The sequence below is a fragment of the Scomber japonicus genome, chromosome 7 (assembly GCF_027409825.1).
Source record: "Scomber japonicus isolate fScoJap1 chromosome 7, fScoJap1.pri, whole genome shotgun sequence".
NCBI classification, from domain to species: Eukaryota; Metazoa; Chordata; class Actinopteri; order Scombriformes; family Scombridae; genus Scomber; species Scomber japonicus.
The window spans coordinates 11,152,730-11,178,215 of NC_070584.1; the positions used below are offsets into that span (position 1 = coordinate 11,152,730).

Below are 25,486 nucleotides of genomic sequence, written 5' to 3' on the forward strand. Positions count from 1 at the left end.
CTGGTAGTGTAAATTTACTAAAGTGCTCTGCTTGAGAACAATTTTGAAGTAGTAAATGGACCCAACAAGACCCTTCTCACCTGGAGACACATTGGAAGCTGTTACAAGAGCAAGAAAACAAGGTTTTAGAAAATACATGTATCTTACTCAATAAAAGAGAAAGAAGATACAGGAACTTTGGTCAGGTATTGTATCACGGTTTATTGTAGCAGTCATCATGTGTTGCACTCTCCGCAAGAAGTTACATGTAGTTTTCCATTAGCATTATTATTACTGTTGTGAGGTTGATGTACATATTCTGTAAGGAAATGTGACAGTGATGAATACAATGATTCTACAATGATGCATTCAGCCATTAAGTATATACAAGAATCACCGATTTTTTAAGTTTAAGTTTAATTTTTGACAAACTGTTTAGTTATAAATTACAGCACTGTTCTAATATGTTCAGTTAAAATTGCAATCTACACAAAAGCACTATACATATTTCTGCCAAAAGTTCTGCTCCAATACATATTGGCATTAAATACTTTAAAGGTTAAATCCAGATTCAAATAATCACCCAATGTAATATGTTGAATAATATCTTTTTATATAGTGAAACAGTTTGAAGCTATCATTTATTGAAATAGACTCATGTTCCATATATCTGCATATTGTCCACTTCAGGAGAGGCAGTGGTATTATATAAAACTACATTCATGTGTGACAAATGTGTTAAAAGAGAAGACGAATCACAGCTGAAAGGGTTTGAGTATTGATTGCACATCACTGTGCAGGCAGGTACACCTTTATCCTGTCCAACAGTGCTGTGGGATCTTGTAGGAAAGCTGGAAGGCTGTTCCTGTTAACATATGCAGCCAAACCCACAGCAGCAGCTGACAGAATCAGAGGCCACTTCAGTGATCTCTTGGCTTTGGGCTCATCACAGGGCCTGGTCTGCATGGGTTTAGCCACTCTCTCCCACTGAGTCAGGATGGCCTGACGGGCCCCGGCCCACTTTCTTGGCCCTCTGAGACGATACTGGTATGGGGTGCTGGGACCAAACATCAAATTCAGTCCCAGCCTGGGATCAGTCAACAGCAGTCTGGAGATGCTGGGTTGAACCCCCACCACCTCTGCTATCTCATCCATGTAGGTGAGATAATCAACCTGGATGGTGTGTCTCTGACTGGTGACATACCTGAAAAAGAGACTTGAGTTGAACATGTTGTGGATAACAAGATTGGGTACTTTTCAGATCCAACATATGTAAGTGACCTCTAGACTGAGCACTGCATAACCTTTTAGCCATCATCTCCTTCTTGCACTCGATTTCCTTAAGCATTGCAGTTGTTGAGGGAAGCTTGGTGCAGCCTATTTAAAAGGAGACATTGTCATTCAGTGAGTTGCCTTCTTACACACTTAATCCTGAAAATACTGTTGGAACCTGTACTACCTTTAAAGACACGTGTTGCCCATCTGGCCTGCATCTCCGAGATGGGCATGATGGCTCCCAGTGGCTGTACTAAACCAATGATGGCCAGAGTGGGGCGGTCCAGCTCAGGAGGAAACACATACTTGTACAGAGATGCTTTGTTGTCAGTCACTGAGACAACTTGTGAGGCCAGGAATGGAAAGGAAAACTTGTAACCCGTGGCAAAGACCTGCAAGACAGGCAACTTATCTCAGTCACAAGAGTAAGGAAGAAAGCGGAACAAGCAATTATGAGTGTTATACACAAATAACATACCACCAGGTCAACATCTTCCACTACACTTCCATCTTCAAACTCCACACTGGACCCTTGAAATCTGCGGATGTTGGGTTTCACCTGAACTGTTCCAGATAGGATGCGGTTGGGCAGCTCATCGTTCACTGTGGGATGCTGGCTGAACAACCTGAGATTTAAATTCAGACTAATGAATACATATTGGAGGGACTTGGATTCAAATAAGCCTAAAAGTATGAAGGCATGGTGCAGAGGAAGAAACTTCTGATAAGTTTATAATTGTGCTATAGAGCCATCCTAATAGTGAGGCTAGAAATGTGAACTTTGTCTTAAGGCAGTGCTCAAGGAGAGGATGTAAGTCATTAAAAAGGAAAGTTTACCTGAAGGTGTTACTAGAGAAAAGCTCAGCGAATGCCCAAAATTAAAGAAGGTTCATCATTTGGTGTGCATGATTGTGTTTGATAAATTCACAACAATCTGTCAACTAGATTTTGATATTTCTTCTGTGAAAATCGACATCTTTTCCTGAGAAGGGCCCTAGTGAAGGTCAAGCAGACACCATAATTATTAGAATTAATTAGGGATCATAAATATCGGCAACAAATTTCATGGCCGGAAGTTGTCCAAATATTTTCTTCTGCATTTGGTAAACAGAGGTTTAACAGACTGGCATTGGATTTCTTAGGTTTTGCCTTCTGCTGGGTTAAAACATGCTATACTTCGAAAGCTATATTTCCAAGCTACACTATACTGTAGCTGTGATAGAAATAATTGTACAAGACATATGTGAATACAGTACCTGTGCTTTGGCTTTAGATTGTACAGACTATGGTCAAATCTTCGGTTGAGTGTTGTCTCTCCAAGACCACAGAAAAAACCAAAGGGAAGGATTTTCCGTATTGCATCCACCACCCTGTTAAAAAGCATATCAAGGGGCAAGCCATTGTCGCCAACTCTGTTCAAGATCCAGGCTCCCCTTCGAGTGCTCAGGTAGAGCTGAAAACATGGAGAGAGGACATGGTGTTCTTGTTTAGTACGAACAGTGGAAGACTGTAATCTCATGTAATGTGTAACGTTGTGGTTGTGTGCCACTGTTACCATCATCTTTAACCAGACAGGCAAATCTCAGGGAGAAAAGTTTGGCATTTTGGAAAAACTCACTTATTCATTCATTATCAGTGGTGATACAAAATGTATAAGTATATTGAAATTTACAACTGAATATAGAAAAACCTAACTATACCAAGCCCTATAAGAGGCGCAGCTGTTTAGGCTAATTAAAATGTATGTTTTTGATTAAATTTTTTTTTTAACATTAACAAACTGCATATTGCATTTAATATGTGGAATATGATGCACTCAAAACACAATGCTCAGTTACTGGTCAGTGATTTTACACTTGTTTTTATAGTTTGGGACACGATCACTTGACGCAGGTTTACAACAAAGTCCAGAAGGGTCAAATGATTAGACAGGTGTTACACAAGTCACACATTTCGTTTAATTTTTATCTAATCTTCCCATCTAATAGTCAAAACAAAGGTCAACAATAACTTTGTGCTAACTCTCTATTATAAATGTGTTTCAGATCATGCAGACCTTCAACCTGGTTCAACACTGATTCAGAATAATAAACAACTGACTAGATTGGGTGTGTTCAGCTTTACATTTACTTCTAGATCATTTGGTTGATTATTGATTTGTTTTGCTCATTGACTTTTTGACTGTAATTTATTGTAATTAGCTATTTATCCTTTATCCACCTGTGCTGGTGGAATGAATGCTGCTGTATAAAATGTTACATGAAAATGTGTAAAAATAATTAATTAAAAAAAAGTGATTTTGCATTAAATATCTTGAATGTAAAACAATCCAGACACATATATCTGGATTGTTGGTATGTAACTCAGCCAATCCAACCTGCTTAGTGACTCTGCTCAGCTCCACTGCTATGTCTCCTCCAGAGTTTCCTATTCCAATCACTACAGCCTTTTTATTCCTCCACTCTTCAGGAGTCTTGTAGTCTCGACTGTGGAAGTATTTTCCCTGGAAAGTATCAATGCCTGAAAAAAAACAGACTTTGCTTTACAAAGTGCTTCTTTACTCATTTACTGCTGCAGAAGACTTTGATCTGTGTTTGAGACTTTGCCTACATTACAGAATTGCCCTAATAATATATAGGCCAAGGTTTAAGGCCATTATACTGACAACACCATTCTCTTTGGGTGGTGTCGCCCTCTGTAAATACAGTATTATGTAACCTCAATGTATATGGTTGCCATTAACAGTTTCCTCTTCATGTTGCTAGTTATTTATAGTCTATAAGTGGTACCTGGGAAGTCATGGAGAGGCATGTTGGGGTTGCAGTGATGACCAATACAGATCATCACAGCATCAAATATGTGTTTCTCCTTTTTGCCATCCTTGTTCTCTGTCTCAACATCCCACTGGCCTGAACGAGAAAAATCCGATCTCTGCTTCACCTGCAAGACTTTGGTCTGGGCGACAGAAAAACAGCAGCAGATAACAGTTTGTTAATAACAAGCATGCATAAAAGCAAACACAGATTTCTTCATCTGGTAACTAAGCAACATTTCACATTTAAGGCTGGGGCAAATTAGCCATGCCTCATTTCAAGGACAGAGAAGGTAATAAGTGAAGCATCCTCACATTGAAGCGTATGTGCTTGGTGAGCTGGAAGTGATCAGCATACATCCGAAAGTAGTCCATGATGAGGGAGTTGTGCATGAAGTTGGGGAAGTGTGCAGGGATGGGAAAATCACTGAAACACATCATCTCCTTGGAGGTGTTGATGATGACAGAGTGGTAGATGCTGGCCCGGTCTGGCTCAGGATTCTCCTGCAATAAACCACATCAGCCAGGAAGAGATCAAATATTTATTCTCTCTTATACTCTGTGAAGAAAAGAAAATCCGACCTGCACCCACCTTAAACCTCCACAGACCACCAATGTCATCGCTGCTTTCGAAGCAGACAGGCTCCAGCCCCTCATCCAGGCAGCACTTGATACAGGCCAGACCTGAACTACCTCCCCCGATCACTGCCACACGACGGGTCATACTTCAGCTGTGTAAAAGGAGACCCAGATTAGTTTGAAACATGTATTATTTCACTACAACAACATACATTAATGCACACAACCTGAAGTTATAACGGTTTGCTCGTTTCATGGACAGTGCAGTGTACTCTACAGTACTTTACTGGAGCACTTACAGCTGATGTGCAAATATTGAATCCGCAAATATAAGAAGGTGCCTGCAGTAATAAAGAGCAGTCACAAGTCGTTTCGATAAAAGTTTGATCTATACAGCACGAGAGAGGTGCCTGGCTGTCACATCTGACACAGAGTTTTTAAAAGGCTATAAATGCGCTATCCCGACCAAACTTCAATTTTGTTAGTCAGCTGGTCAATGTGTACAGACGATGTCAACAATCAACTACCGAAGTGCAGCATGTACTGTATCACTCATCTGGATGGATCCTGCTGTACAGCGTTAAAACGTTACTGAAAAATGACGACATACTGTAACTGTAAATGTAGCCTATGCATGTTCTTACCTGTTGCAATTCGTGGGAGTAAATGACGTTTTTCGTGCTGCATGTACTGTAGGCTACTGTAACTCAACGGGCGGAGTGAGATCGAGTAAAACATTAAGCAAATGCAAAAACGACCTAGTCTAACCCTTGATACACTGTAGCGCCAGGGTTATGTAAGGTTTGTGGAAAAGCAAACAGACAGCGCCTCTCCATGAAAACAACATAACGCTAGACTTCACAACCAGTAAGAATCTCATTATCTTCGGTAAAAGGAAGTCAGAGACTCCACCCACGTTACAATAAGTGGGCAGTATAACTAGCCAGTTAGGTTTCTTTATTTTGGACCATAGTTCATACATACAATACACAGCAGATTTAATAGGCTTAATATATAAACACAGCTTACATTCTCCCTGTCTGATAAAATATGCAGTTACAAAATGTGGCTTTATGTACTGTAAATCATTACCTAATGCTCATTAGTTTACCACTTTACTGAGTCAATAACTCAGCTAGCTTCATAATGAGTCAAAATGTTAGATGTTCATGGTTTTCAAATAGCTGATCAATATCATTAATTTTATTTTCAGGAAAAGTCTGAGCTTGAAAATGTCTTTAATAAGGGCATCCAGACATAAAAATGCAGACATAAACATACAACAGTTTCCAATGAAAATAAGGAATACATTTCAAAATCATAAAATATTTAAAACATTCATCAGTAGACTATTCATTACGAGTTATCAACATCAAGGATCAAACAGGTGCAACAAGAATCAGTCAGAGCATCTAAAGCCAGACATGGCTGCTTCCAAGTCATTTAGACAGACTTTAAAGCATCCAGTCAGACCACATCCTGAAGATTCAGATCATTTGGCAACTGATTTCAAGTAGAGAGAGCAGCAGAATAAAACTTTTTCCCAGGTCAGTACAGGCTTTAGGGACAGATTGTAGGAATAAGTTCTGGGAGCAAAGACAATAACTTCCTATGTAGTAAAACAGATTAAAAGTTAATGGTAGAAGAGGACAGATAAAAAGATCATTTTCACAGCTCAGCAACACAAAAGGTGTAATTACTTATTGATTGATAAAACATTAGAAATGGATTGATCAACCATTAATAAAATCACTGGTTATAACTTTTGTTATAATGTATCAGCAGATCTTTAATTCCTTCAATGAGCTGTTTTTTGCTTTGTCTCCATCTGCTGGTTTTAGTCTAGAAAATGTAACATCTAACAATCCAGTCCAGTTCTCTGGACCACAAAAAAAGGTCAACAGATTTTCAGCTGTTGTTTATTGTAGAAGAAACCGCACAGCAGAGCTGCACCTGAAAAAGCCATGATGATGCCCAGTTTTGAAGAAGGTTTGGAGATCTCTGGTTCTGGTTCTACTCTGGTCCTGAAAGGCAGAAACACCCGCTCCCACTGAGTGAGAATGGCCTGACGTGCTCCAGCCCACTGGCCCGGTCCAGTCAGACGATACTGATATGGAGTGCACGGACCAAGCAAAACCTCTAGTGCCAGTCTAGGGTCCCTCAGCAGAAGCCACAGGACGTTTGGTCGAACCCCCACCTGCTCCGCCACAGAGTCCAGGTACGGAATGTAGTCCACCTGAAGGGGGTTACGCTCTGAGCAGGAAAATCTATGAGCACAGGGAACAATAAAAAAACAACATTTTATATAACACTTACTGACTCGACTTCTAGTTACAAATGTTTCATATAAAAGAAGCGAGAAAGGTCAGATAACAGTAACATGTACAAGCAAGCAGAAATACACATTATTAATGTCCTTCTATTTAAATAGGTAATTTAATCAATAACATACTATAATTTACAACTAGAACAGGCAGACCCAGGCCCTGCTGATTACTTGGGCAGATTTCATAGTGCATCCTCCTTAATATTTCCCATCTTTCTTAACTATCCCATTGCTTTTCTTAGATGACTAAATGGTGGTGCAGTTGCCAGTTTTTTTATGTGCTCTGAGTGTAAACCATGGGCCAATTTGTAGAGAAAGAAACATGGACAAGATGTTCATGGAACCTTTATCATACCTGGTGTATCAGGCCAAGAGGAGTCTAATAATAATAATAATAATAATAATAATAACAAACATTCACAACAATAGAGTGGATTATTTGTAGTCATTGCACAGTTTAATATGGAGCTTGCAGACTTTCTGTAATTCAGCATAAGAATGATTTGTTACCTCTGATGCATTGTTGCTGTGTCTTTCTCAATTTCCTCCCTCATCGTCTCCTCAGAGGGAAGGGTTGTTAAGCCTGCATTGAGAAAATTGAGAAAACACATCCTTTGTATCAATAAATGCCTTCACCATTAAGTGAGGTATCTTCTCAGACAGGCGGCACATAAAACTCATAGTTTCTGTGTTGTACTTTACCTTTAAAAACCCTAGTGGCCCAGCGAGCCTGCATTTCAGCCAGAGGGTTAATGGCTCCAAGCCCGTGGATGAAGCCCACCACTGCCAGTGTAGGCTGGATCAGTCCAGGAGGGAACACATGTTTGTACAGATGTAGCCTGTAACCACATTTAGCCTGCAGAGCTGAGGGCAGGAAGGGGAAGCTGTAGTTGTACCCTGTGGCAAACATCACTACGTCCACCTGTATGACATACACAGAAAACTCATGAATATTCAATAACCGTGTGATTATTGCATTTTCATAACCAAATAATAAATAATAATAAAAGATTAAAAATGATCCAAGAGGCAACAAAGAATATGAAAACTAAAGAGGAGTGAGAGTCCAAGTAGTAACTGTGACACCATTTCCACATTAGAGCCACAGTCTAATGAATTCACAATATACACACCTTGTCTATAATGCTCCCATCAAAAAAGACCACACTGGAACCACGGAACTCCTTCACATTTGATTTAATCTGAACACGACCTGAGATGATCCGGGCAGGCAAGTCATCATTCACAACAGGGATCTGTGCAAAAAAACTGCCAAGAGGACAGTAGAGCTGTATAAGTCACCCATAAGGAGTGTTTCAGTGGCACAAACATATAGTCAAGACTTGAATAGGTACAATAATGCAGGAGGACAGGGTAGAGATCAGGTTGTTCTCTGCAGTCTGAATCAGGTCAGTATCTTACATCTTGCTCTCTTATTACAAATCAAGAAAACTGCATGAACCAAGTAGTTCCTGCAAGTCTCTCACTATTTTGAATTGTTTTTTTGTATTCTTCTTGTTTAGTCATTTAAACCTGCACACTCTGGATCACGATGATGTGTACTTCACCACCAGGCCAAGTGTTTTACTTCTACATAAAATAATGGTAAAAAATACTGCAACCTATACAGTGTATGGTGGTAACATTTTAAAAGATGGATACATAAAGAAACTGAAAATTCTCTAATTTTGTGGAGACTTTTTTTTAGCTGTCTATGTACAAGAAATAGTGGAGAAAGAAAAAAAAATACACACACACACACACACACACACACACACACACACACACACACACACACACACACACACACACACACACACAGTCTTGTAACAATCACTTTGAAGACATAGATGCAGATAATGTTAATATGATCTTGTTACCCATGTTTTGGTCTCAGGCCATATAGTCTGTGGTTAAATGATTGATTGAGATTCTTCTCCAACATGCTGTTGATCCATGAGGGGAAGAGCCTCCCTATCATCATATCCATCCGAGAAGTCCCAACTAGGTCAACTGGGAGCCCACCCAGTCCTACACGGCTGACCACCCATGCTCCACTCCTGGTACTGAGGTAAACCTGCGGGTCCAGTCAGCACAGGACAGCACAGATTAACATGCTCCTCTTTATAATTTCAACATCACAATGCTTTAAAAAATGTAATTTAGTTGTTCACCTTCTCAGCCACTCGACTGATATCCACAGCAATATCACCCCCAGAGTTCCCAATCCCAATCACCACCACTCTTTTCCCCTGCAGACCCTCTGCGTTGCGGTATTCCCAACTGTGGAAATACCTGCCTTCAAAATTCTCTATACCTTAAATGGAATAAGAGAAAAGTATTATTTTACACATAGCCATAGTTGAACCCCAATTGAAGAGCACTGATAGTGTGACACCTGGTGGTGGAATAATGCAAATACCTGGGAAGTCTCTGAGCGGCAGGTGAGGCTGGGTGAAGTGTCCGGTGCAAACCATCACTGCATCAAAAACATGAGTCTTCTTTTGACCCTCTCTCGTCTCTGTCTGCACCTCCCACTGGCCTGTCACAGCAAAGTCTGGGCTCTGACTCACACTGACCACAGAAGTCTGAGCAGGACATTGATATTTGTCATCATCTATCACATTCATATTTGTGAAATCAAAAGAGTTGAAATAGCTTTACCCTCATATAAACTTAAAGAGATAATGTGTTAAAAATGTGTTTAATGTGTCCTTTTAATGATTTTAAAGCTAATTTATTATTTTATGCTGCAATCATTTTATTTATGTCTTTCTATTTTTCTGTACTTTGTTTTTATTATGGGGGGGTGAGGGGGGGGTTAATTGTATGTTTTAAGTTTCTCAAATTACATGTTTTTCTGTTTTATGTAAAACACATTGAATTGCCATTGTGTATGAAATGCGCTATATAAATAAAACTGCCTTGCCTTGCCTTGCCTTTAGTAAATCACTAGGTCACTAACCTGGAAGTGAATGTGCTGCAGAAGTTTGAAGGCCTGAGCGTAGAGTCGCAGGTAAAGCAGCACCTCAGAGTGGTGCATGTTGTTGGGGAGCTCAGCTGGAGGAGGGAAGTCACTGAAAGACATCATCTCTTTGGAGCTGTTGATGATCACCGACTGATAGATGTTGGCTCGTCCAGGTTCTGGCTGCTCCTAAAGTAGGGATGATGCAGAGAGTGATTTATTGCTTGTGGGAAATTAAACTGTTACAAGTACAGGATATCATTATACATTATATCATACATGTACCACATAACATGCCCCAAACTTCAGAGGCCTTTTAAAGTATAAGAGCATTAGTCAGCTACTTGCAAGTATATTTTTGTAATACCAAGCATGAAAAAAGTTCCAAAAGTTGAGATGTTTAGTTAACTTCCTGCTTATTTAAACATTTTTTTTATTTAATTTAGTGACAAATTACCAGATAAAGACATTGTCCCTCACCTTATATCTCCACAGACCACCAATATCATGGCTGCTCTCAAAGCAGCTGGGCTTCAGACCTTCATCCAAACAGGCCTTGATGCTGGTCAGACCAGATGGCCCTGCACCGATCACTGCCACCCTCTGAACCATGCTGGAGAGGAAGCACTGCTCTCAGCGACGGAGACTGAGACAGTGACTGGACTGGAAGACTGAGTAGAAGTGAGAGTGGAGAAAGTGGATAGAAAATATCACTCAAATCCAAAATGTGTCAAAGCTCTTTCACAACAAGATGAGTGCTGAAATAAACATTTATGGGCAAAACATTTTATTTTCTATGCACAACGTAGGTGGTTATTTACAGTATATACAGCTTGCTGAAATGCATGTTTAATGATAATGGATGATATTATTTCTGTAACTAACTTATTATATTTTAAACTAATATAAAACTAACTAATAGAAATATTTATAGCAGGATATAACTAGATTCCAGTGGCAATTACAGTGACTGAACAATAAATAAGGAAGCAAATTTGTTTCTAATCAAAACTTTAAAAGGGTTAAAAAGTACCAATTTTTATTTACATATACAGAAACATTGTCTGTGTGTAAAATATGTACTAAACAGAGGAAGCACATATTGAAAAGGAATAAAACATGACAGTAAATTGAGTCTTTTATGTGAAAATTACTCAAACTTAAATGTCAGAGGAGCAACTCTGAAGCCTGAGAAGATGGCAGCCATTAGGTCTACGTGTCTGTGCTGTAACTACAGCTCCAACACAGAGACACAATATTCACTCACCCACATAATAGTAACCACAACTCAACATGCCATTCACTTATTAATTACAAAAACATTGTTCTAGTACCATTCAACCAGTTGCAAGCCAACACAAACATGAGTCTTACCTCTTCTTCACAAGGAGAAAGAAATAATGGACTAAAACATCCTCCTCCAGTCTACCTCTCTTCAGTCTTTTAATCTGTTACCCACTCAGCCACGTTTTAACAGACACACAATACAGGCTAATGATTGATCAACAGTGGGTCCTTACAACAAGTGAAGAAATTAACTCAACAAAAGCTTTTTCTGAACAGTGAATCGTTGATCTTATCATGTTTTTAGAGTAATTGAAAGAAGTCTACATCAATAGAAAACTACGGTGGCCGACAAGGGCTCAGCAAGGGCCAAACGCTGCAAATAGGCTACATAAACGGTGCAGAACCAAATACACACAAACACATGCAACAACAAAATGCTGTAACGGAAACACGCTGCAAACAAAGAAACGACGCAGAACCAAAGACACACAAACACACAAAACAAATGCAACAACAAAATGCTGCAAAATCAAAACGACACAAACCCCCAAAACACATGCAATAGAGAAATGCTGCATATTGATTCAACACAAACATGCGATTTTTAAATCACAAAATTACCTTTGAAATTGTCAAAATTTCATGAACAAGTGTTAAGATACTGGGAAATTTACCCACAATTTTAGTCCACGTGGCTCCACATTGTGGAACAACAGAGCAATTACATCAAATAGAAAAACCTTATACAATCAAAAATGGTGTGATAAGAAAATATTTTTTGTTGCTGACCTGTTGGATGAGCATGGTTCAATCTTACAACTCAACTCTTTCAATGAAAAATGTAATATGCAGTGCTCTTATAGGGAATACAGCAAAATATGTAAAGCTATTCCAGTTCCACTAATACAGTTGATAAAAAATACTCTCTCTCCTTCCAGTGTACAGATAGTCTTACCAGATATAAAAATTGAAGAAATGCTAATTACTGATAAAAAAAAATATGCAATAATAAAATGATATCTTAAATGATATTGCAACAAAATATTTGTTTTTTTTAATTGTATTTTCTTTTCTTTATATATATATATCTTTTTATGTCTATGGCCTTGTAGATTTTATTTGTAATGGAGATATCTTTGTATTGTAAAAATAATGCACATGTTTCCTATCGAGAGTTTTTGTATATTATGGTAATGAAAATAGAGTTTATTGAGAAAAAAAAGAGTTTTGGTAGTGTCATGGCAATGGAAAATGCTCCGACTTTATATAAGGTTATTAAGTTAGTTATATTTGTTTCTAGCCCTTTGAGTGGAAATATAAGAGAGTCTCAATACTTTTTCACAGTTTGAATTACTATTACTACTACTACTAATAGGAAATGAATAGGAGTTATGTGTTGGATGCCTGATTATTGATATCTTTATTGATAACTTTATTTCACAGTGGTTCATTCTTAGAAAAAAGTAGGGTATTTTACAGTATTACAGTTCTATGATGTGATATGTATAGTTTTCATGACTATTTTGTGTGTTTCGTATGGTATGAAAAGTGTCAAATTTAATCTGTGATTAAGAATTTTTGGACTGTCTTATGATGCAAAATTAATTTTAGTCTTTCAGCCTTTATGCTTATTATTAGACAGTTTATCCTTGTTCAAAGATGATTTATCTGTTCAAACCTGGCCTAAATCTCATATGGTCCTCTGGGGTTTTTTACAGAGATGTAAATGGTCAGTCAGGTTTGATCAATCATATGTAGGCTGATGAGTTCTGTCTCAGTGGTAAAATACACGTTAAAACAAGATGATTAAATGAATAAATCTCACATCTTCCATGTTCAAACAGCTTTAGTCCATGTTAGTTGGTTGTCAGTAGTTGTCAGGGTGAAAAAGTAGTCGTTAGAGGTCACCTTTTTCAAACAATGTTGATTTTTTTTTGTGCAGAACTGTAAACTTAAAAAAAAAAAACGTCATATTAACATGGAGAAATAATGTAGATTCTCTAAACGTGAAAGGTGATTTCAAATAAAGAACATGTTAGTTTAAAGCATACAGTAAACAGGATGTTTAAAATAACCATGGTAGCAAAAGAATATGAAAAGTAATATAAAAGACATGTAAAAAATGTTGGAGAAAAAAAAGTTTCACAATCTGTTTATTTTATGTCATCATATTACAGTAGTTCTTGTAGAGAACTGACTTCATTCAAAGTATCTTCCTCACTTGGCTTCTGAGACAGTACTGTTTTAAAGTGGACTCCTGCGGGTGTGCTCCCCAAGCAAATAACCCACCAAACACAACAAACATTCTCCACATGTAGGATAGCCTACACTGTGACTTGGATACATTAACATATTGTGCAAAAAGATAGAAGGTATTATTGGACTTAGCATTACTATTTCAATACAGTGGTATGATACTGTAGGTCTATTCAGGTCAGTTTTTGTTGTCTAATGTCCCAGATTCACCTCTTAACCCACATCCTGCAGTAACCACAACTCAGCGGTGGTTTCCTGAATACCATCATAAATTAAAAACATTGTTCTTGTGCAACATCCAACCAATTGTAAACCTACACAAACATGAGTCTTACTGTACACCTTCTTCAAAAGGAGAGAGAAAAAATGGACTAAAACACCTTCTTTCAATCTACTCATCTCCACTCTTTAAATCTGTTACCTACTCACTCAGGACCAGATGTCCTTGAGGAAAATCTTGCACCTGTCCAGAGTCTGAGCTGCACCCTGCAGCGCTGGAACAACCTCATTTTTAGACAGAAGCACAGCCATAATCACAGTTCCTCCTAACGTGAGCAGCCAAGGAGAGAAGAGGACAGACGGTGTTTCCTCCGGTTCTGGTATCACTCTGGTTCTGAAAGGTTGCTCCACCCGCTCCCACTGAGTGAGGATAGCCTGGCGGGCGCCGGCCCACTGTCCAGGCCCAGTGAGACGATATTGATATGGAGTACAGGGACCACAGAAGACCTTCACCCAGAGGACAGGATCTCTTAGTAGTAGTCTCAGGAAGTTTGGTCGAACCCCAACCTGTGATTAGACGTCTGTCATGATGGTTGTGTCTTTTACATATGATGAAACACACTTTTATATAGAACTGAACTGAACTGACCTCATTAGCCATGAAATCCAGGAGAGGGATGTAATCCACCTGGAGGGCAGCCTGTCGTGGGCAAGAATAGCTGAGAAAACAAAGAAAAAAAAGATTAATATGTCATCATTCATAATACATATTTAAAGTATGAAAACTGAAATTCTGCATTTTAAATCTGGCTGCGTCATCTAAAAGAGATAAGTGTTAAAAGGATGTATACCTCTTCATGTTTCTTTTCCTCTCAGACTCAATGACAGCCAGCATTTTCTCCTTGGGTGGAAGGCAGCTCAAACCTTAAAGATGAAACTGAACAAACTAACATGTCTTGCTTCTTAATCCTGTCTGTGTGTGTGTGTGTGTGTGTGTGTGTGTGTGTGTGTGTGTGTGTGTGTGTGTGTGTGTGTTAAGCTCACAAATGTTTACCTGTAAACACTTTAACAGCCCACCGTGCCTGCATTTCCACTATGGGAATGATTGGTCCTTTTGTTTGGAAAAGACCCATGACAGCCAAAGTGGGGTGTTGTAGAGAAGGAGGAAACACTCTCCTTAAATATGAAAAAAAATATATATTACAATATAGGTGATAGTCCAATGGATAATACAGGAATATACAGCACTCTGTCTACTATGTACTTACTTGTACAATGTCAGCTCTCCCTTAGGCCCATCAGACAGAGCTGAAGGCAGAAATGGGAAGGTTCCATTATAACCAGTACAGAACACCACAGCATCAATGTTCTCCTCCACAGTACCATCTTCAAATACAACTCCAGAGCCATTGAACCCTTTCAGATTAGGTTTCATGACTAGTGCCCCCTGAAGAATTCGGCCAGGAAGGTCATCATTGATCAAAGGCTTTTTGTCCATAAGTCTGTGAAAGAGAAGAAATAATGAATAGAGTTAATCAATATATATCTTGCTGCAAACATTGTCTCACGTTCAAAATTACAGCTTTGTATCTCATTGTCTGCACAGCTGATACCCTGCTGGTATTAGACGGATGTCATTGATAAAACTTTGTGCATAATCCATTTCTTACTATGTAATTAATGCTGATGAAATGTTATCTTTGTCCACTTATTTTATATCTATGAATCTATCAATTAAAATTGATACTGTAACATAAATAATTGGGAGTAAGATAAAGATTCTGTACTTTAAAAAAAATATTCATGTATGTAAAAAGTAAAGTTATCAAAGTATGCTATGTGTATGATTGCACTACACCTCCAATTTATATTGTCAAAAAAGTATGACTATGGTCTAAGACAAAATATGTAGTAAAATAAATGAAACCAACCAGTGTGACAAAAAAACAAAAGAAGTACCTATCAATAAACCATAAGAAGGGGCTCTCAGATAAGTCATCCAAGTGGATATGGGTCACCTGTGTCTTGGCTTCAGGCCATATAGTCTGTGGTCATATTTCTGGTTCAGTACTCTCTCTGCTGCCCAGTTGACCAGAGTCTTAGGAAGAAGCTGCATGAGGATGTTGTTGAGCCTGGTGATAGCTGTCATATCTAGGGGAAGACCATTGCTGGACATCCTGCCAATCACCCAAGCCCCCTGCCGTGTGCTGAGAAATGTCTGTCAGAGAAAGAAGAAAGGAGTGTAACATTGTCATCACTCTACAGAAAAAAATGGACATATTAAAGATGTGTAATTTTTTTCACCAACAAACTGTTTTTCTATGATTAAACTAAGTAAGTTCACTAAGTAGTAAAATAAAAATCAAACATAAGAATAAAGTGAAAATGAATGGACTATGTGAAAGCACAATTTTCTCATTTATGTTCCTTGGTTACTACTGCCAAAACATTGGTTACAAGGCTTATGTACTCTTCTTCTGTCTCACCTTCTCTGCAGATCTGCTAATCTCTGCAGCAATATCTCCTCCAGAGTTTCCAATACCAACCACCACCACCCTCTTGCCTCTGCATATATCTGCGTCTTTATATTCCCAGCTGTGAAGACACTTTCCAGAAAACGTCTCATGTCCTAGAGAAATACAAAGGAAAACAGAGAGTTTCCTGTAAGAATGCACCACTCTAAAATAAATCAACCCACTAAAATCAAATGCTCTCAAACTTGAATGACAATATATGCTTAACTAACATATTTGAAAAGTGATGTCTAACCTGGAAAGTCTGACAGGGGCAGGACAGGATGGGTGTAGTGGCCTGAACACACTAGAACTCCATCAAAGACATGCCTCTCTTCCTCTCCGTCTCTGTTAATGGTCACTACATCCCACTGACCAGAAACGGAGAAATCTGGTCTTTGTGTAACACTCCTCACTGTGGTCTGAACACACACACACACACACACACACACACACACACACACATAAACAAACACACACACACAAAGAACTTTACATTTCAGTATGCTATAGAAATATGTGAAAAGACAGTGGCACTCTTGGTATGATGAAACAGAATTAACCTGGAAGTTAATGTATTTGAGCAAATCAAAATGCTCAGCATAGAGCCTGAAGTACTGCAGGAGCTGAGAGTTGTGCATGTAGTTTGGGTAGTCAGCAGGCATTGGAAAATCGCTGAAACACATCATCTCTTTGGAGGTGTTGACCACCAATGAACGGTAGATACTGGATCGCTCTGGCTCAGGAGAATCCTGTGGAAACATGACGTCAATGTACAAAACTGATAAAAACTGACATTTGAACAAATATGAAACTTACAAAAAGGGTAATATGTGTATTCTCTTTAAAACTGCACCTTAAATTTCCACAGGCCACCAAAGTCATCAGTGCTTTCAAAGCAGACAGGCTCCAGGCCCTCATCAACACAGACCTTAATACAGACCAGACCGGAACTACCCGCTCCAATCACTGCCACACGTTGAACCATTACTGAGCTCTTGTGTAGGGAGAAACAAAATATATCACACACTGCACCTTTAAACTGAAGAATGCTGCAACATTTGAGTGTTGAGTGTTATAGATCAGTGAGACGAATTAAATGAGCTGTTGAAACAGAGTGAAGATTTCGCTTCTTGGCTCTCACCTTCTTTTTCCTCCAGTAAGTTGATCCTGACGTACTGTGCAGCTGCGATCAGCTGTTAAACAGGCTGTAAGTTCACATGAGCTGAGCTGTTGCTTATCAACTAATCAGTTACTGCAGGGGAGGGACTTTAACCCTGCTTGGTGGAGTGGAAATGTCTCCAAATGTCCTGCAGCGGAATGTGTTCATTGTTGTTCTGCAAAGCAACAAGTGACTGTAAAGGAAAATTAAAGTGGAAGAGGAAGGTTCTGTTTTCCTAAGTTAACCTTTGACCTGGATATCTTACCATCCTGAATTATAAACATCTGATAGCATTACATTTTACTTAAGAAAAATATTCACTCATCATTAATCTGATTGATACAATTATTATTATACATGGATGCTCATCCATAGCTGCATTGGTGGTTTCAGTCGGAATTCACTGCTATTTTGGTCAGTGAACCAAGTCTTCCCTTACAGTAGAACTGAAGCTAAAACTGATTTACTATAGTACTATTACGCAACATATACTTAAAATATAAACAACACATGGTAAATGGTAATGCCACGTCCGTCAGGTATAACAGTGGCGAAGGACTTTGCTTCAGTTTTCATTTCCAATGTCTTAAGATGACACTGAGTAAAGTGTGTGGCGAGTGTGTATCCCAGAGATGGGTGCTTAAGTCGGCCTTGGCAGGTGAGGATGGAAAGAGAGGCTGATGGAGGTCCAGATAAAATGATGAAGACCCCACAGCCGGCAGACCTGAGTTCAGGCTCAAAAAATACATGATAGTGTACCAGAGTAGTGTCAGAGTACCAGGGGCACAGCTGATATCTGTACTGTACATTTAGCATGTATAACACTGAAATAACAACATTCATTTCAGAAATGTCTGGTACATACAGCTAAACTGTCTGAGGATTGCTATTCTTCTCATTTCTCTGGTCGCATAAAGCAATGTTGGTAGGCTGTAATAGGTTCTCACAACACCCTCCTATGGGGAATGGGGAGGTGACATCATCAACATCAAGGTTGCCGTCTTTGTAGGATAGCATACCTAGCTATGGTAGCTGTCAACTGTCACTGTCACTCCAGCTAAGTTGTCCATAGGCAAGCCCACATGCAGGGTTGTCAACTTTGAGACTACACTGTAAATATTTGATTTCACTCAAAAATAAACATTTAGAATATTGGTGCTGTTGACTGACATAGTAGACCTTATGCTCAGTTTGGTTAGTACATTATTCAATCCATACAAAAACTGAAGTGTAAAAACTACAAATTGTGGTTTCACAGGGGATTGTGTGTGAGATATTTCTTGGCTAGGCTATTTTTTAAAGGACAGTTCCTGTCTGTCTCAATAGAATACTGATGTGTCCATATATATGTGTAACTGTTCTTGTTACTGTGACAATTCCTATTCTCCACACTGCCCCTGACACTAAGCTCAGAGTGTAACGACACTGTAAGAGATGAGGAACACAATCTACAGCCATCATACTGTGGAAAATGCATTTGAAAGTTCAGCTGACATTGATATGAAGCGTCAAAAGTTTAAGTTAGCTGGTATCTTCCAGAGTTACAATCTCTTTACCACCTCAGGGCCAGTACTGAGAATATGAAATGATTAAGTGACCAAGATCATTTCCATGTACATATAGTCAAGTTAGTATATATCTTGTGACTGGAGACAAGATGACTCAGAAGAGAAGTATAATGTAAAGTTTATATTGTTTTATTCACACAGAAATATTCCAATATTGGAAGTAGTGGGACTTTCATATAGTGTAGGGGCAAAGGTATTGCAAGGTGTGTGATGGTCAAGAAGGTTGATGTGTGTACTTTTGACAATGGAGACCCAGGTGTGAATCCTGTCTTATAACTGAAGTCAGTGTAAGATACAGGCAAAGTGAACAATATGTTTGATATGTTTACAACATATTTAAACTAAGATGTTACATTTTCTTCATGACATATTTTGTCATACTCATGTAAAATAGTTAGTTATAATGGCTGGATAGATACAGTGCTATCTCTAGCATTAATCAGCACCTCAGACAGAGATATCTATTATAGAAACATTTGGTATTTAGTTTGTGTGCATGAGAGTCCTATGCACACCATTTAACTGATGCAGCATATTCAGGCTGTTTGTGGACGGAGGTTGGACAGCAGGGTGGGGATGGTAGTTGGGTTGCGAACATGGATGTAGTAGATGGCAGCTCCTCCGGCCATGACAGTCAGGCTCAATTTGAACAGTCGGCCAGTGATGGAGGCCTCTGCTTCCACCACCTGAGAGAGACAGGAGGGATTAGATTACATTTACATTTGGTCACATGGTCAGCCACTCATACAGTATTCCATGTTCAGATAAAGTAGGACTGTACAGTGTATTTAGCATTACATTAGTAAGTAAAGATAATGTACAACACTCATTTCAGACCTGTCTGGTTTTTAAGGGCTGGTACATGCGATCAAACTGGGTGAAGATTGATTTGCGGGCACCCTCCCATTTCCCTGGTCCCATCAAGCGGTACTGGTAGGATGTGACAGGTCCCCACAGTACCCTCTTATAAAGTGGATAGTCTGTGAAGAACAGCCAGGGGAGACTTGGCCGCGCTCCGATCTCTCCAGCTATATCGTCCATGTAGGAAACAAAGTCCACCTGCAGCGGTGTCAACTTTGACACGATGAAACTGTGGGGAGGATATAAAAAATTAATTTAGGATTACACTTGGTCAGTAGAATATTCTCAATTTATTTCCTCTCCATGAATGAAACAATTTAATTCTGAGAGTTTAGATTGCTGTCAGAAACTTAGAAGTAGTCAGAGGATTGACAGAGGATATGTGAGTGTGAGCATTAATTTACTCCAAAAGGAGATAACAGAAAAGGGGAGCTTTACCTTTTCTCAATGTCCTTGGTGTCATTCTCAACAGCCTTTTTCATGGCCTCATTTGAGGGCAGCTTTTTAAGTCCTAAAGAGCAAAAGGCAGAAAGTTGAGGTAAGTAGACTGACATGTGCACTGAAAGTCTGGAGTTTAGTGCCAGGTGATAAACTGGGCATGGATTTCAGATATGAGCTGAATGTGATAAACACTGTGTGAGTATTCCTAAGGAACCTCAGTGACATGCTGGTTTAAAACACACATGTGGCCTCACCTTTGAAGACACGTGTGACCCAGCGGGCCTGTATTTCAGCCTGAGGCATAATGGCTCCAAGAGCGTGGATGAAACCCACCACAGCCAGAGTGGGATGTTCCATGTTGGGGGGGAAAACATGCTTGTACAGACCCACACGGTGCCCAGACTTGTACATAGTATTGCTTGGCAAGTAAGGGAAATCATAGTTATAACCTGTAGCGAACACAATCGTATCCACCTGTAGCAAAGAAGAAATAAGTTAGAGATTTTAGATTTAGCTTGAAGTACAGGGAGACTCTTGAGGGTATTCTTACAGCTCTCTGACCTTTTCCACAAAGCTGCCATCCTCAAACACCACAGTAGAGCCACGGATTTCTTTGACGTTTGGTTTGACGACGACGGACCCAGACAGTATCTTTAAAGGCAGGTCGTCATTAATCACTGGGATCTGACTGAAGAGCCTGTAGAGGGGAGGTGAAGCGGAGGAGGAGAAAGTTAACGACAATGGCGGGTTTGAGGTATTTTGATGATGATGACAGAAGGAGAGTTAAACTGTGCATCACCAGATTAGCTACACCTTTCATCATTATGCACAGTGTAATGATTGACTTTATTGGCTGCATACTTCAGTGACAATGGGAGAATATAGTGTGATACTATATACTATATATATACTGTGCGGTCCTGAGTGCATTAGTGTAAACCATAATGTTTCTAATGTTTGTATTAAAAGCATGAGGGAACAGAAAAACCTTACCTGTGTTTGGGTTTTAGGGCATACATAGTGTGATCATACATGGCATTGATTTTGTTCTCGCCAAACCAGTTGAAAAAGTTGATTGGCAACAGCTGGAACAAGATGTGGACGAAACGTGTGTTGTACTTCATGTCCACTGGCAGGCCGTTGTCAGACACCTGACGGATTACCCAGGCACCACTACGAGTGCTCACATACATCTGCGGGGGGGTACAGACAGGAACGTAGACAAGGAGAGAGGTAGGCACAAAAACACAAAAACAATATGAATGAATGAGCCTGAAGATGTGTTGTGATGTGTTAAAAGTCCAACTGAAATCACATTTTAAATACGTTGATTATAGTTTCTATCATTAAAATGAAGGAAAAAGGAGTATGGAAAACTATCTGAAAGGCTCTTTTTTGTCTCAGAGGCTGGCTTAATTGACATTAGCTGGCAAGGTACCTGTGTTACACCATAGAGAATGGGAGACAAAGTTAACAAACTGCTGTAGCTATTAGTTGGTGTTTTGCTAACAGGAGCAATGGCCAGAACAGATTCTAATGAAACCAAAGTCACAATTTCATATTCGTGTTCACATTTTAGAAGACAAGTTTAGCAGGAAAGCTAAGGTGGGTTGTTCAGAGTCTGTGGCTCTTTTGTTGTGTAGCAGAATGCTGTCAGTCTCAGTGTGACTTTCTGTTCTGCTTATGATTGAATGCCACCAGCTAGGTAAATAAATAATAGAACAGCATTTCATCACAAACAATGCACAACTAGAGGGCAGCATTATGAAAAAAAAAGAATTTCAAATATAAATTTCTCCCTCTTCATTTCATTTTTGTCAAAAGAGAACATATGATTAATTATTTACAGAGAAGAGATGTATGCAGTAGTAGAAAAAAAGGTTTGATTTCAGTTAATTAAAGAGTATGAGTGAAATCACAAAAAAGTCCAAACCTGCTCTGCAACTCTGCTTCCCTCCACAGCGATGTCACCCCCTGAGTTACCAATGCCGACAACCACCACTCTCTTCCCATACATTTCTTCAGGCCCCTTGTAGTCCCAGCTGTGAAAGTATTTTCCATCAAATGTCTCAATTCCTGAAACATAACAGAATATTTCATATTATAATATTATAGATATATAGTGTTTCTCTACTGTGATGTATATTAGAACAGATGTTGCAATATATAGCTGTTGTTTGTTGCAGAAATACGATTAATGTGTCCTTACCTGGGAAGTCTTTGAGTGGCAAGTTAGGGTAGGTGTAGTGACCAGAGCAGCAGATCACTGCATCAAAGACATGCCTCTCCTCTTGTCCATCTCTATTCTCAGTGACCACTTCCCACTGACCAGTGCGAGAGAAATCTGGTCTCGGTCTGACACTCTTCACTGAGGTCTGAAATATTAACATGAAGGAGAATAGTTTGAAGATATATTTCAAACAGTAGCAAGAATATCTGACAAACACACTCTTCCTTGTTCTTTGTAAGTCTTGTCACCTGGAAGCGAATGTGTTGCAGCAATTTGAAGTGTTCTGCATACATCCTGAAGTAAATTAGGATTTTGGAGTGGTGCATGTAGTTGGGGTAATCAGCGGGAATGGGGAAGTCACTGTAACACATCATCTCCTTGGAAATATTGATGGTGAGGGAACGGTAGATACTGGCCCTGTTGGGCTCCGACACTTCCTGCAGAGAAGTGTTTTCAAAGGACAGATGTTAAAAAATGACGGTAAGATTGACAGCAGCTTAGTCCAATTCATCTGATATTATATGCATATTTAAGCCAAAAAAAGTTCATCTAGAGTCTTGCCTTGAACTTCCACAGTCCGCCCATGTCATCGCTGCTTTCAAAGCAGATTGGCTCCAGGCCCTCATCCAGACAAGCCTTAATGCTGGTCAGACCAGAGGGGCCTGCCCCGATCACTGCTACTCTCCGCACCATGATGGAGCTGCAACAGGGAAAAATTGAAAAAAAGAGTACGAGAAAAAAGTCATAAGACAGCATACAGTATATTATGGAACAGAAAAATATTATACAGCTAAAACACAAGAACATAACTCCAAATGTGTGACTTTAAACCAGAACAGATCCGACATTGTGGCATCTTTACACATTTTTAAACTATGCAGCCCATACTTCAGTGGAGAGAGCAGACAGCAGTCCAGGATGTCTTGCGTTGAAAAGGTTTTTACTTTATCAAGGAGAAGTAAATGAATAATCAGTACACGTTCTGTCCTGATGCTCCCTTCAATTCTGAAGTTTCTGTCCTCCAGGCCTAGTCTTTAAACCACACAGATAATACCACAGGTTGAACCATGCCTAAATATGGGCAGATCCAACACATTTAGAGCATATAGAATTTAATCTACTGGTCTACAGATAAAAACAGTGCCTAGACGCAACTCAGAGCCTTTAGTCCTCCATCCAACAGGGTTCTCAATATCCAGCCTCTGACTACAGTTGTCTCTACTCCGTTCAGAGAGACAGGAAAACACATATCTGACCTCGGCTGCTATAGCAACACTATCAGGGTGCCTTCTGTTTTCCCCAAAAGGAGCAGCCTCACTGCTACTTCTATCTCAAGGGGGGACAGTGTCTTCCAGTCAAGATTTGGTGTGGCCTCGCGATGACCGCAAAGCCTAGTTTGACCCAGTACATGCCAATGATTGACGTAAATGATGGAAAATTCCTTAACACCCACTACCTCTTTCATTGGATCATAGAATTTCTTTCAAGATATTTCTGATTACATAAAGTGTAAGACAATAAATGATCTAGCACTTGTTTATGTTTCTGAACTCTTATGTCCTTTATGTATTGAACCTTAATCTAAGGCTCTGTCATAAAACCCAGTTCTTAGATATAGAATGAAGAGCAAAGGAGACTTACTGAAATTGTCTGTTCTGCTACATTGTTTTCCTATATTTATTTTGTAAGATTGTCTTCAGTTATACTCATATGCAGCATCGGTAGGCAGTATAGTTCAGGTCGCTACAATATTACCAAATATCTGCACACTGGCACTAAAACTAGAAGCTCTCTGCAGTAGAAAAAAACCTGAACTACAAGTTTATGAGCTTTCATTCTTACCTTGATTCTTGCGTGCTGGCTTTGTGTGCCTGTCAAGTGGGACGAGCATCATCAAGGAACAGACTTTTATACAGTGGCTGTTTTTTGGTTTTTTGGGTGTGTTTTTTTTTTTGGATCTTGCCCAAAAGTTAAACGGTGTTGACCATAAATCCAATGGGTTTAAGTTTGACTAAAGTTCAATTTGTGTCATCTGAGTGAAATCAAGTGGGTGGAATACTGAAGAGTGCTGATGAGTAACTGACTGAGTAACAATGATTGTAGATGTCACTACATCTATCAATGATACAAGACATTGGACAGTTTCAGTTTTGTTCCCCATTTAATTAAAAATAAAATTACAATCAAATCATTCATGAATAACTGCTATAACGTTTGAATCCACTGAACATAACACAGCGTAATTACATGACCATACAGGCATATGTATATACATTAAGATACATAAGAATAAAGTCCATACAGTAAAACACACAATACCATTTATAGTGATAAGCAGGCAAAACTGAGTGTAGTGACCATTATTGGAGCTGGCTTCATGTTTGACACTGTGCAACCAAGACATTACATCATTTTAGAGCTTGATGTCACATTTTTTGTGACACTCAAAGCTCAAAAAACAAACAAAGTGCCTCTTGATACTGGTGTTTCTTTAGCTTGAGAGTAAACAGGTGACAGGTGGAATGTGCAATATCTACTCATAACACACATAAATATATTGTGCCTGTAATTATTGTGATCAACATATTTTTCTAAAAGATTAGGCTTCTCCTCATTATCAAAATAAAAACACAAAAAAATTGCCATAAAAATAATTTGGTCGCAAAGTTCACTATCCAGCATATTTTGATTTATCACAGAAGCATTAAGAAATAAAATTTAAAAAAACTGGAAGCTACCACCTCGTGGGGGCAGACAGCTACATCTACTGTTTGAAGGGGAGACAGTGTGTCTCATGGTCATGATTTGGTGCTGGCCTTATACCTCAATGCCTTACTTTGACCTAGTGTATGCCGATGTATGATATCTAAGTTTGGAAAATTCCCAAATATCACTTGCAGAGGGAAGCTCATCGTCAGTTATTGCAGAATGAAGGTACAGCATGTTAGAGGTCACGGAAACAGCCTATAATGGGGGCACCAGTGTACCGGGAAATAGTCTGTTAAATAATGTT

General features: G+C 39.2%; 2 protein-coding genes across 7 annotated transcripts; both read right to left on the minus strand.

Annotated features, from left to right (window-relative positions):
- Nucleotides 1-184: 184 nt before the first annotated feature.
- Nucleotides 185-23,166, minus strand: LOC128362415 (flavin-containing monooxygenase 5-like). Of its 2 annotated transcripts, none has more exons than XM_053323161.1 (10): nt 5,290-5,418; nt 4,659-4,797; nt 4,382-4,570; nt 4,044-4,209; nt 3,632-3,774; nt 2,511-2,707; nt 1,733-1,880; nt 1,439-1,646; nt 1,284-1,356; nt 185-1,183 (listed from the first exon to the last, which is right to left on the minus strand). In XM_053323161.1, the coding sequence occupies exons 2-10, from the start codon at nt 4,788-4,790 to the stop codon at nt 769-771; spliced, it is 1,671 nt and encodes a 556-aa protein (XP_053179136.1). In that variant the 5' UTR covers nt 4,791-4,797; nt 5,290-5,418; the 3' UTR covers nt 185-768. The 2 variants fall into 2 exon arrangements, with proteins under 2 accessions (XP_053179136.1, XP_053179137.1); XM_053323162.1 differs by lacking the exons at nt 185-1,183; nt 1,284-1,356; nt 1,439-1,646; ... (5 more) ...; nt 4,659-4,797; nt 5,290-5,418 and adding exons at nt 19,478-19,627; nt 19,779-20,031; nt 20,241-20,313; ... (5 more) ...; nt 22,722-22,910; nt 23,035-23,166.
- Nucleotides 5,905-17,542, minus strand: LOC128362414 (flavin-containing monooxygenase 5-like). Of its 5 annotated transcripts, XM_053323157.1 has the most exons (11): nt 17,356-17,528; nt 17,068-17,208; nt 16,775-16,963; nt 16,468-16,633; nt 16,185-16,327; nt 15,717-15,916; nt 14,967-15,200; nt 14,753-14,874; nt 14,550-14,622; nt 14,348-14,417; nt 13,379-14,265 (listed from the first exon to the last, which is right to left on the minus strand). In XM_053323157.1, exons 2-11 carry the CDS (start codon nt 17,197-17,199, stop codon nt 13,909-13,911), a joined length of 1,686 nt encoding a protein of 561 aa, XP_053179132.1. In that variant the 5' UTR covers nt 17,200-17,208; nt 17,356-17,528; the 3' UTR covers nt 13,379-13,908. The 5 variants fall into 5 exon arrangements, with proteins under 5 accessions (XP_053179133.1, XP_053179135.1, XP_053179134.1 ...); XM_053323158.1 differs by lacking the exons at nt 13,379-14,265; nt 14,550-14,622; nt 14,753-14,874; ... (5 more) ...; nt 17,068-17,208; nt 17,356-17,528 and adding exons at nt 5,905-6,912; nt 7,482-7,554; nt 7,674-7,893; ... (4 more) ...; nt 9,937-10,125; nt 10,417-10,599 and having other exon boundaries at nt 14,348-14,395; XM_053323160.1 differs by lacking the exon at nt 13,379-14,265 and adding an exon at nt 10,498-10,599 and having other exon boundaries at nt 16,468-16,963; nt 17,356-17,540.
- Nucleotides 23,167-25,486: the final 2,320 nt, after the last annotated feature.

Coding starts and splice junctions, on each gene's coding strand:
- LOC128362415 (XM_053323161.1), bottom strand. CDS start 4,790: ATGACCCGTCGTGTGGCAGTGATCGGGGGAGGTAGTTCAGGTCTGGCC. Junction 1,647..1,732: donor TGGAAGATGTTGACCTGGTG/GTATGTTATTTG, acceptor CCTGTCTTGCAG/GTCTTTGCCACGGGTTACAA. Junction 1,184..1,283: donor AAGGAGATGATGGCTAAAAG/GTTATGCAGTGC, acceptor TCTCTTTTTCAG/GTATGTCACCAGTCAGAGAC.
- LOC128362414 (XM_053323156.1), bottom strand. CDS start 17,199: ATGGTTCAACGTGTGGCAGTGATTGGAGCGGGTAGTTCCGGTCTGGTC. Junction 15,201..15,716: donor GGCCTGAAGCCAAGACACAG/GTGACCCATATC, acceptor TCTCTTTCACAG/ACTTATGGACAAAAAGCCTT. Junction 14,623..14,752: donor GGCTGTTAAAGTGTTTACAG/GTAAACATTTGT, acceptor TTCATCTTTAAG/GTTTGAGCTGCCTTCCACCC.